General features: G+C 54.0%; 1 protein-coding gene across 9 annotated transcripts in view; it reads right to left on the bottom strand.

Moving 5' to 3' along the window:
* CUX1 (cut like homeobox 1) overlaps positions 1–12,205 on the bottom strand; it is a 375,851-nt gene that overhangs the window by 199,148 nt on the left and 164,498 nt on the right. For all 9 annotated transcript variants that reach the window (XM_053213812.1, XM_053213810.1, XM_053213809.1 and 6 more), the window contains one exon: positions 196–243. In XM_053213812.1, the coding sequence (XP_053069787.1) occupies positions 196–243 (48 nt within the window). The remainder of the gene's footprint in view (positions 1–195; positions 244–12,205) is intronic.

Raw genomic sequence — 12,205 nt, forward strand, 5'->3', positions numbered from 1 at the left:
GGGCTTTAATGGAGGACCCAGTGGAAACATCACACCGGGAAGCACAAAATCCACATGACATTGAGTTAGTGCGGCTGGGAGGGTTCCATCTGGGCAAGCCCCTTCTGTCAATGCCATTTACTTAATGAGAATAAAAAGAAAGCACGATGAACTACGAAGGGTGGCTCAGGGTATAAAATAAACATAAATGCTTACCTCCCCCTGGAAGCTCTTCAGCAGTGGCGCTACCTGCTTGCGCAAATCCTGGAGCGAGAGGGGCGCGTCAGGAAACAGCCATCGGAGAAGGAAAGAGAAGGGAAACATTCGTTAAGTCCTCCTATCAAAACAGCTTTGAATTCAGTGATGACTGCCACCAGATAAAGCAATCTTGGTCCCTCCCCTGTCCGTTTCCTTCGTTCGGACAACATAAATCACACCGACTGGCGCTCTGTCGTTTAAATGAACTTCCTCGAGAATACCATTAGATTTTATTTCTACCCCGTCCAGGTGAGACGCACCTCACCCCCCAACGCGCTAGGGACGCAAGTTTTTGCTCCTGTCGGTCTGAGGTAACCTGCTTAGCATAAAACAGGAGTTAACGGTGTAGACTGGACTGAAAAGGTGTCTGAAAAGGATCTGGGGTCCCCGTGTCGCATTTTAGCTGTTGCCTTAGAGCGCTGTCACTCACTAGGAGATACGTCTTTTTGGAAGCCATGTCTGACACGGTCAGTGGAAATTTCATCCCAAGCCACCAGTCTACATTTTAAGACGATAGAACAGCCCAGAGGGAAGTCAGTATGAGTCTCCTTGAGAAGATTCTCTTTGAAATGAAGTAACTGGCTGCGGCACAACGTAGCAATCATCGTCAACGCCACTGTATCGTAAACTTCTAAGCTGCGGGGAGACTAGATCTGAACTGTTCTCAACGCAACAAGGAAATGACAATCACGCGATGCGATAAAGGCGGTAGCTCGCGCTGTTACAGCAACGACGGCGCAAAATACAAACGTGCCGAACCAACACACCAGACGCCTCCGACTCCCACGACGTCGTGTCAGTTGTACCGACAAGTCAGTGACGTGAGGCACGGACATCTGAGGTGTTCACTGAGCCCGACCTACGCGCCAGATCGGATTTAGTAAGTCTGGACCAAAGCCAGGTATCCACGTACTTCCGGGTTCCGGGCCTTAAGCACATGCCAACGGACACTGACTAGACCGGTGAGGACTGGACATGTGCCAACCAATCCAGAACACAAGAAGAAGGCAAAGCATTCTGTCAGGAGCCCCGGGGATGGTGGGGGGGGGGGGTGGGAAACACAGAGGAAGGGTCAATTCAGATTAAGGGAGGTGAGGAGTGGTTTCACAGAGGAAGTGGCTTCCGAGCCGGGAAGGCAGGCAGGATCTTTGTAGGTCAGCTGCCAATGTGCCCGTCTGGGTTCTCGCCACCTCTAAACCGCTGAACCGGGCCGTTGTCGAACCTACGGGCGCTACCAAGCAAAGGAAGGGTCTGGATGTCTGTCCACAGCTCCTAGGTCAGAACCACGTCTGGAAGACGGAAGGCAGAAGGCGGGGGCCCTGATTCCAAATTCTGGCCCCGCCACTCACCATCCACGGGAGCTCTGGATGCCAGTTCGCCTCCCAAAGCTCAGTTTTCTCAGCTCCACATGCTCAAGGGTCACGATGGCCTCCCTGAAGAGGGGATCAAGTGTAATCTACATGGGTAGTATTGCTCCTGACACACGGCAAGTACTTAATAGTATGAACGACTTCTTATTATTATGAGTAACATCGCCATTACCATTCAGGGAAAAGCTTTCTAGCAAATTTTTAAAAAGTTATTTATTTATTTATTTTTAAAATTTATTTTATTTATTTTTGAGAGACAGAGTACAAGGAAGACAGGGGGACACAGAATCCGAAGCAGGCTCCAGCTCCGAGCTGTCAGCACAGAGCCTGACGCGGGGCTCGAACCCACAAATTGCGAGATCGTGACCCGAGCCGAGGTCGGTTGCTTAACTGACTGAGCCACCCGGGCGCCCCTCTAGCAAATTTAGAGTTATCCTAAATCGATCGGAGTGCACAGAAGACAGTCTTTTCTGGCATCGGGATTTTCAAGCATCACTTGAAGGTGGATGAGGAGGGAATTTATGGACCCCGGAAGGGGTGGGGGCTGAGCGCCCGGCCTCTCCAGCTCTGGGGTGCTGGGATGGTCTAAGTAGCCCAGCCCTGGGCCTGCTCGCCGCCCCCCCCCCCCCCCCCGCCCCGAGGTGAGCCGTCCTTGTCAGCTGCACGTCTGGCACCTGCTCGCTCTTTCAGCGACTGACAGCGTTTTGTGCTCCTTTAGCCAAGCACCTGAGCCAAAGGGCCCTTCGGTCGTAAGCTCGGACCCACCTCACTCACTCGCCGAGCTGAGCACTATTAGGGAGCACTATCAGCAAGGGCGGCTCCGGGTATTTAGTGCTCCAGTGTCCTCGGTGGTTTTCCTCTGGACCAGGGCCCCTACCCCTCCTGGGTCGTGAGACCTTCCGAGAATCTGAGGAAAGCGAGCGATGCTTCCCTCAGGGATACTGTCCGGCAAATCACCCCACCGTGGCCTTCCTAAAGCCTCCCCAGAACCCAGGTTAGGACCCTGAGGACCCCTTGCCCCCGCCTGAATTGTCACTTAAAGCAACTGAATTTAAGAATTCAGTTCCTCGGTGGCAGGATCTACCTTTCAAGTGCTCGGCAGCCACGGGAGGCTGGCGGCCATCGTGCCAGACACGGAGCACCTCCCTCACTGCAGAGTCAGCCATGAGTAGGGGCTGTACCATCAGCTCTGGGCCAGACACAGCTAACCCACGTTATTCTGGATTGTAACCCCGCCAAGGTATCTGATCAAGAAGTATCTGGTTTCCCTTTTAATTATACGTCTTCCTCTAAGTTGCATTCCTATGGGTGACGCCAGTATTTCCGTGGAGAAGTCCACGCTTTCGCTCCTCCCCAGGACACGGGTGGAGCACTCCCGAGGGTCACCGTCCACGGCGTGCCCCTGCCACAGGCTGGGGGACCTTTCTGCCACCTGCTGAATTCCTCAGCATCCAAAGACCCTGATCCTTTGCAAATGCAGCCCACTCATGTGGAGGTGGCAATGCATCATCTTCCGTGTTTTTGCGCCAAGTTCGACGACCAAAACCAATCAGACTCTTCACCAGGCTCTTCCTAAATAAATAAGGCCATCTGTGCTAGGCCCACTATCGGCCCCCAGGGACGCCCACGTCCTGATCCCCGGGACCTGTGGCTCTATTAGGCTACATGGTAAAAGGGACTCTGCAGATGGCAGTCGGGGGCCCTGAGTCTGGGAGACGCGCCTGGATCCCAAGCGAGCCGGAGGCAGGAGGGAGGAAGGAGGGTGAGAGCCCGAGAGGGTGTGACGGTGAAAGCGGGGGTCAGAATGACAGGGGTGGACGCCAAGAGGTGCAGGCGGCCCGGGAAGCTGCAGGCGCCTAGAGAATGATTCTCCCTGGAGCTTCTTCTTTTTTTTTTTTTTTTAATGTTTATTTATTTTTGAGACAGAGACAGAGCATGAGCAGGGAAGGGGCAGAGAGAGAGGGAGACACAGAATCAGAAGCAGGCTCCAGGCCCTGAGCTGTCAGCACAGAGCCCGACGTGGGGCTCGAACTCACGCACCGCGAGATCGTGACCCGAGCCGAAGTCGGATGCTTAACCGACTGAGCCACCCAGGCGCCCCTCCCTGGAGCTTCTGAGAGAATACAGCTCTGCCAACACCTGGCTTCAGCCCCGTGGCACCAGTGTTGGCCTTCTGATCCTCGGCACTGTTGGATGAGGAGTTTCTGATGTTTTGAGCCAGCAGGTCCACGGTGCAGCCACAGGAGACCCTACTACGACACCGTCTCACTTAGCCCGTGTCCCTCTCGGGAGGACGCAGCACAGAGGACGAAAAGGGCGAGGAACGAGGGGAGGTCACCTCTGGGTCCCGGGCAGGGTCAGGGGTAAAAGCCTATGTTGTGACCGCGAGGAACGAGCCACGCTTCTTTGGCAGAAACCCGCGACCACGGGTAATGACGCGGAGGTCTGGGGTGGAGGTGGGGAGAGCCCGGGGACTCTGGGCTGACTCCCTTCCCTCCCCCCACCTCCCCAAGGCCGGGCCAGGCAGGCAGGACGGGCGCCCGGCACAGCTCTGGTCACAGACTGCAGACGCAGGAGGATGGCAAGAGCGCGTCTGTTGCTGGTTTTCTAAAAAAGCCGACTTCGGGGAAGGTGACGGGCTAATGAGGTGCGGCTGTAGTCTCCGGTGTTCTCGCCGGGCAGCCCGGCACTAGGGTGCGCATCCCAGCGGGTAAAGAGCTGGCGAACTTTCCCGAGGCGGCACCGGCACAGTTCGCGGCACGCAAGCTCCGCTTTCACACGCGCGCGGCGAGTCCCCCTCTCTGAGGCCACAGAGCCACGCGAATCTACTACGTACAAGCAAGACGTAAACAGCTCGAGGACGGGAACTCAGCGCGATGCCCACCTCACGACCACTGCAGGGACGGCCCTTGGCTTTCCAGGGAGCTATGGCTGAGCCCCCGCCCCACCGGCAGGTAGTAGTCGGGGGGCTCTGGGGGCAGGCGGCGGGCCTGCCTTGCTGGTCCGATGGCCGGAGGCACCTCCTGGGCCTCGGACTCTGGAGAGGGGACTCCCAAGGCTTTCAACGGGTCTAGATCTGGGCCTGCAGAACCGAGGCAGCCAAGGCCCCTGTGTCCGTCACAGGATGTGTTTCCTGTCGTTTCCCACTGGGAGTCTGTAAGGGCAGGAGCGATCCTGTTCTTTCCGGACCGAGGGCTGCTTGAGGGCAGGGAATGGGTTGTAGTCCTTCCCACCCGAGCGGGGCTGGATGATATTTTGCCAGGGAAGTCTAGGCGTGGGACGCTTCAAAACTCCAGAGGTTGGGGGCGCCTGGGTGGCTTAGTCAGTTAAGAGTCCGACTCTTGATTTTGGCTCGGGTCACGACCTCACAGTTCACGAGATTGCGCCCAAGGTCAGTGCAGAGCCTGCTTGGGATATTCTCTCTCTCTCTCTCTCTCTCTCTCTCTCTCTCTCTCTCTCTCCACTCCCCCCACCCCCCTCGGCCCTGCCCATGCTCGCTCTCTCCAAGTAAATAAATAAATAACACAACAAAACAAAGGGTGGACTGAGGAAGCCGGTCACATTCAGGGGTCAGTCCCACTCCCTGGGGGTACAGGGGGAGGGCGGCGGGTGCGGCCCGGCCTGATGCACACGGTGCCCTCTGCAGCCCACGGCCTGGTTGCGGCCCAGAGAGCGGACATGACGTCGGGCTGCACTTCCAGGAGCACTGATCTCAGTCTCCTGTGTGTACGGCAGGGGCCCGGCACACAGGCGTGACACAAAAGACACGGGGTGGGTGCAAGCGAGAGAGAGACCCAGAGAGAGAGAGCGCGCGACTGAACGCCCCGTCCGAGCGCATCAAGACCCGGGCGCGTGAGGGGGGCCTGCTGCAGGGCCCGGTCCGCAGTCCAGGCCAGCGCCACCACCGCCAAAATCCGGGTGCCAACCTCCTAGGTGACTTAGAACTCTCCAAAGCCATGTTGAAAAAGCAAAAAGAACCAGATGAAATGAATATCCCCCCAATATTTTCATTTCCTGCCCCATCAATATAGAAGTTATTAGCAGAGAACAGATACCTCTGGTACTAAGCTTTTGACACCTGGGGGGCATTTTACGCCTCAGCACATCTCTTTGGACCGGCCGCATGTCAAGTGCCACCCCCCCCCCCCCAGACCCCATCTCATGGAGCAGCCCAGGGCCGATTCACAAATCGGTCCCCTGGGAGAGAGGCTCGGGGCTAGCCAGCTCTCGCTCTCTCAGCCGGTCGGAGGCAGAAGTCAAAGAACAGGAATGGAGAGAAGCAGGAGGAGAGCGGGGAGAGCAGAGGTCAGGAGGAGGCGGTTCCAAGAGGGAGAAGGTGCTCGCTTCTATCAAACGGCATCACCGACGTGAGGCTCGCGGAAAGCTCTGGATTTGGCCGCCAGGGAGGTCCCGGGAATGCTGAGCGCCCCCTGAATGGAGTTGGGGGTAGAAGCCAACCTGTGAGGGGCTGAGGGGCTGGGGCTCTGAGCTCTCAGGAGAGAGGTGGGAAGGGGTGGGGGGAGCAGGTCTCGGGCAGAGTTGACAACAGTTCTCACTGAGCACGCCCTACGCACCGAGCGCTGCAGCAGGGACCTCAGACGTGCTAGCGTCACCGCTGTTCGCAACAGTCCTGCCGGCAGAAGGGACGGACCCCTCCATTTCACAGATAAGGACAGCTGAGGCTGAGCAGGGGAGGAGCACTTGTCCAAGGTGCCACAGCCAGAAAGGAGGACGTGACCCCAGCTCTCCAAGGCCCGTGCCACGGCGAGATTTTGTACAGGAGTCAATCGCCTTGACCAGCCGTGGGCACAGGGATGACATCTGGGGGCCACCTGGACGGGGATATGGAGTCGGGGACTCATCTGTCACTCAAGAGTCTTATAATGGGCCCAAACTCTGAGGGGAAATGGTAAAACTGGACGGGGTCAGAGAACGTAAAAGGTGGCGGGGCCGAGGCATCTGGCACCACCGTGGAGGACGGAAGAGGCAGGGAGAGGGGGTGAGGGCACAGAGGCCTTGGTGCAGGGTCCGGATGGTACAAGACCCGGGCACCCTGGAGCCGAACCCACAGAACGGCGCCTCTTACCAGGCTTGCCTCAGTCTACCCCACACCCCGCCAACCCGGGTCTGGGCCTGCCTCACGAAAACACCAGCTGTGAGAAGTAGAGGAGGTGACCGAAGTACTCCTGAGTTCTGGCGCTGCATTCTGGGAAGGCAAAGAGAGCCGAGCCTCCCATCGTGACCGTAAAGGAAGTAAACTCATCTCCACTGTCCCTGCTGTAAGCAACCTGCTGTATTCTCGCAATTATTCCTCCAGGAACAATCCCGTTGCATGACAGACTTGCTTAAAGAACCTCTTAAGATGTTAAAGCTGGATGCGTGTGTCGGCACTTACGCGTGTATATATGTTTCAACAGCTCTAGAGAGGGGCGCCCGGGTGGCTCAGTTGGTTACGTGTCCAGCTCCTGATTTTGGCTCAGGTCACAATCTCACGGTCCGTGAGTTCGAGCCCCGCGTCGGGCTCTGTGCTGACAGCTCAGAGCCTGGAGCCTGTTTCGGATTCTGTGTCTCCCTCTCTCCGACCCTCCCCTGTTCATGCTCTGTCTCTCTCTGTCTCAAAAATAAACGTTGGGGCACCTGGGTGGCTCAGTCGGTTAGGCGTCCAACTTCAGCTCAGGTCACGATCTCGCAGTCCGTGAGTTCGAGCCCTGCGTCAGGCTCTGGGCTGATGGCTCAGAGCCTGGAGCCTGCTTCCGATTCTGTGTCTCCCTCTCTCTCTGCCCCTCCCCCGTTCATGCTCTCTCTCTGTCTCAAAAATAAATAAAAAAAAAAAAAAACGTTAAAAAATTTTTTTAAATAAATAAATAAATAAACGTTAAAAAATTAAAAAAAAAAGAAAACCTTAATAATTTAGGGGTACCCACTTCACCCAGTGACAGGCTTTGCAGTGCGGTTTTCAATTCACTTTGATTCTGTACCATTTATTGAACAAAAAGCAGCAGACATCTTAATGCACAGAGTGACATCCTCAAGACTGTTACTATCGATGTCTGTTGGCAAAGCCAGAAAGGCGCATTTCAACCTCCTCTCCCCCGCGTTCATTCCAAATAATAAGCAATGTTTATCGAGAGACGCTTCTAGGCAGAAAGGATTTTCGTTGTTCTCCACACCACGGATTCGCAGCTCATGTTTTAGATTGGAAAGCTGAATGGTACAATGCGATTGAGGAAACTTTCTGGGTCATGATGATTCTTGGAGAAAATCGTTCTGATTTAAAAGCCCCAAACAAAACAAAACAGGACCACCACGTGGCACTCCGCGGCCCCACTTGTGAGCTACAAGTGGAAGACGTCCCAAAACGCAGCGTGGGGCGCTGGCTTTCTGCCCATTCAGGGCACTTGGATAGTTTCTGGAAGGCTCTGTTCCCACTTTGGGGCCTGGTATTTGCTCTACCGTTCCCAGGGCCAGGCTTATCACAGAATCTCGTACCACAGATTGGGCACTGGTGGCCACCAAGGTCTACCTCTGTGTCCAGGAAAAGAATGGTGCCCAGGACACGGCTGTTTAAGGCTTTGAAGGACAAGCAGGTGAAGGGGGACAGCCTGGCTGTCGCGGCTGAACGAAAAGAGGCTGTGAATCACAAACACATCTTCCATCATAAAACGGTGTCTATTTTCAAAATATCGCATGGTCCTGATTTCTCAGGATGTTTTACTCAATTGCACAATGTCCCTTTCGCTTCGGCTCCGCGGTGTTAACTCATGTGTCCTTCTGTGAAATGACACCGTAACACTCACAGCTGTCTAGCTGCGTCCCTCAGAGGTATCTCATCCTCTATGGTGGTGGCCCAGGAGTGGGTCCTGTCTTCTCTGGGGACAGCACGGCCTTCCCAGGAGTACTGAGCAGGGGGGCGGGGGGGGGGGGGGGGGACAGTGGAGGCGCTGGGCCAGGTCGCCTCTGAAAGGCTCGACCAGGGCTGTCACAGGATCTGTCAGGGACCCAGCCGGCAGCAGCAGTGGCTACCCTTGGGCAACTGTTTCAGAACCACCTTGGCCCAGGGCCACTCTCCATGCTCCCCTCTCCACTCAGTTCACATTTTTAGAAGATTTTTAATGTTTATTTTTATTTTTGAGAGAGACAGAGAAAGAAACAAGTGTGAGCGGGTAAGGAGCAGAGAGAGGGAGACCCAGAATCCAAAGCGGGCTCCAGGCTCCGAGCTGTCAGCAGAGAGCCCGACGCAGGGCTCGAACCCACGGACCGTGAGATCGTGACCTGAGCCGAAGTCAGATGCTTAATCGACTAAGCCACCCAGGCTCCCCCGTTTCAGTTCACATTTTGCTGGCTGTGTTTGGATGGTGAAAGGTGGGAGGGGAATAACCCCTGCTAGAGGCCAGGCTAAAGTAGGAGACTGGCTTGCACTGAAAACCCTCTTAATGCTTATGTATGCATCAGCTGAATGCATGTAACACACCCACCTGGGGCTGAAAAAGTGATCTCCAAATGAGTTTATTCACCCCCCCCCCGTTCCCCCCTTCCTACTCAGGCCTCCAAGGGAGAAAATGCTCATTTGAAAACGTTTTAGGTATATATTCAGTATATGGCGGAGTAATATGTAGTGTTGTCGTAAAATGTAGTATCGTCACACGTAAGATGTACCACGATTTTATGCCACATCAAGGAAAAGGTGTTGCTTATAAAACTGAAGTCACTGGGGCGCCAGGTGGGTCAGTTGGTTAAGTATCCGACTTCAGCTCAGGTTGCGATCTTGGCAGTTTGTGACTTAGGGCCCCGCGCTGGGCTCTGTGCTGACAGCTCAGAGCCTGGAGCCTGCTTCGGATTCTGGGTCTCCCTCTCTCTCTGCCCCTCCCCTCACTCACGCTGAGAATGAGAAAGGACAAGTGTGCCGGTCGTTGGCACAGAGGGACGATGGGCACCGGGGTTCACGGTACTCCTCACCCTATCTTGTGTATGTTTGAAACAGAAAGTGTTTTTAGATTTCACTCTGAGAGACACCAAGCCTTCAGCTGACTGATCCCAGGGAACAGGCAGGGGGAGATTCATGAGGTTGGGGGGGAGGGTCCGTTCGCTCTTAGATCACACGCTGCCAGCTAGTCACCCGTCACCTCCATCAGGTTAACCTGGAGATCGAAGGGTCAACTGGTCCAATCTCCGACCTGTCTGTGGTGTCCCGGCCACGCGGCTTGCCCTCCCAAGGCCACTCCCGTCCCCTCCTGGGTCAGTCATGGTGTCAGGATGCGCCTCGTCGTGGATCACAGATTTCAAACACCGAGCTGGCGTGTCTTCCCTCTGGACCAAATGCCCCCCCAACCATTGTTGTGGGACCCCCTCGGCAAAGCCCTCCCGCCTCCGGAGGGTGCAAACGCTCAGATTCTAGCTGCTAGAGGTACAGCTGACACAGAAGCTGGATAGGGGTAACTGGATGGGCTCATTTCCTTTGGACACCAAGAAACCCCTATCCCGAGGATTTTCTTAAAGAAAAATACGAATACATTTATTTTCCGAAATGGGGCCCACCATTTAAAAGTACATTAACACACACTAAGTACAGCATTAGGTGAGAGAAAAATACTGCAGGTTAACGGAACCATAGCTTTGCTGAGAAGTAATCAGAAATTGGGGATTTATTTTTTTCCAACCAAGATCCTCATCGGACTGAATGGAGAAAATAGGGTCTCTTTTCTCCATCTTAAGGCCAAAATGCTGAAGACAGACTGTTCAAAACACTGGGCTACTGATTCTTTCTTCTGAGGTCTTTGGGGTTCTCAAACACCCTGATGATGTCTGAACCATCCTTATCAGCAAAGAAAAACCCACGTGGTGCACCATACCAAAGGCTGGCCTTATGGACGGTCACAGAACAGTCTGCTTTCGTATTGATGAGCCATCCCTTCTACAGATACGTCTATGCATCTTTGTCCGGTATATTTTTATAAGGTCCCGGTGGCACCAATGAAAGAATCGTAATTATCCGTAAAAGAAAAAAAATGTTCTTGGCCTTTATTTCCCTGGACGCCACTTAGATTTAAGGAATTTCTCCCTTACCGCGTCCGGCGGATCACGGCCCAGGTGTGGAGGTTCTGAACCCAGACAACGTATATTGTACGATGCACACGCTGTCCAGCTCAACTTAAGATACAGTTCGGTGAAGAGGGAAGTTTCTCTCTGTGCCGCGATACTGAAACCGCTTCCCGACTCATCATCGGAAGGTGAATCACGCGGCTACCAATGGAGCACCCTACTTTTGGTGACTTTTAGAGATGAACACGTACTCCCCGCAGTCCTTGTGATAGAAAAAGGTAATGTTAAATGGCATTTAAACTGAAGTGTTAAATAAAAAATATGTTTCTATACAACAGCAGACAGTATGTCCTGGCAATTTCTCAAAGATTGTAGTTCACAGATTTGAGAAAATTCCATTAGCTTTAATTATTTATCAGCAGTCAATTTAGATTACTGTTCTTGACCTATTTTTACAGTGTATGGGCCACCCGGCAATGAAATAAATGAATAGTCCTTTTCTACAGTGGCTGATTTTCTGAAATAATAGAAATCTAGTTTAAGGAAGGGAATGGAACCCCAAACATGTAATTACCACAATATATAACCTGCCACGCTGCCTTTGTAGCTGGATAAAGTGCACATCTTTGTGAGTTTTTTGGTTATTAAATGAGATTATCTTGAAAGGGATAAACTCGCTCATGCTATAATTTCTTCCCATTTAAATTTCTTTGCTCCATTTAAAACATGTTCTGTATCTTGGCAAAAAGTCTCTAACACTGATGGATATGCCTTAAGCACTGTGCCTAATGAAACCGCGTAATGGGAAGGCCCGGCTTTGCGGAGCCGGAGGGGAGCGTCTGCGGGGCTCGAGGGGAGGGTTCCCGGTGGGGAGTGCCGAGGGCCAGCCACGGGCACAGGAAGGCAGAGGGGGGCACCGCTGGGTCCCTGGGCAAGAGCAAGTGGTGTCCTTCCTTCGAAGACTCGTTTGATGATGAGAAGTGGCAGGTTGATCAGTCTGGTACACTTGAACTTGGACCTAAGGTGATAAGGGCTGGGGACGGTGCCCAGATTCGAGACGCAGAGGCCCTGCTTTGAAGCAAAAACAGATAGTGCCTCGTGGCGGCCCAGGAGTTACGGGACGGCCCAAAGGTCGCCAAGCCAGTGGTTCTCAGAGTGAGGTCTGGGGACTCCCTGCTCCCTGAGATCCTTCCAAGGGTCCACGAGCTCCCAACTATTTTTGTGATTCGCCTTTTCCACTCTCATTGTCTCCCGAATGTCCGTGGAGTTTTCCGGATGCTCTGTGATGCGTGATGAGGTCATCACTCTGATGTGATGGCAACGTGGGCTTGTGTCTTCTTGTGCTTTAAAAAGTCTCAGTTTCGATCTCTAACACACCACTGCTGATGGATATGCACCCCGACACAAAAGCTCTCTGGAGTCAATTTTAAGAGACCAAGATGTTTGAGATACAGCAGCTCTAAGGTTTCTAGGCTTGGGGCAGAGATGTGCATCCGGCGGCCGGCAGGTCAAGGCTGTCTGAGGATCTGCTGGTGTCCCGGGAACCAGCTGGGCCGGCC

Source organism: Acinonyx jubatus, chromosome E3 (assembly GCF_027475565.1).
Source record: "Acinonyx jubatus isolate Ajub_Pintada_27869175 chromosome E3, VMU_Ajub_asm_v1.0, whole genome shotgun sequence".
NCBI classification, from domain to species: domain Eukaryota; kingdom Metazoa; phylum Chordata; class Mammalia; order Carnivora; family Felidae; genus Acinonyx; species Acinonyx jubatus.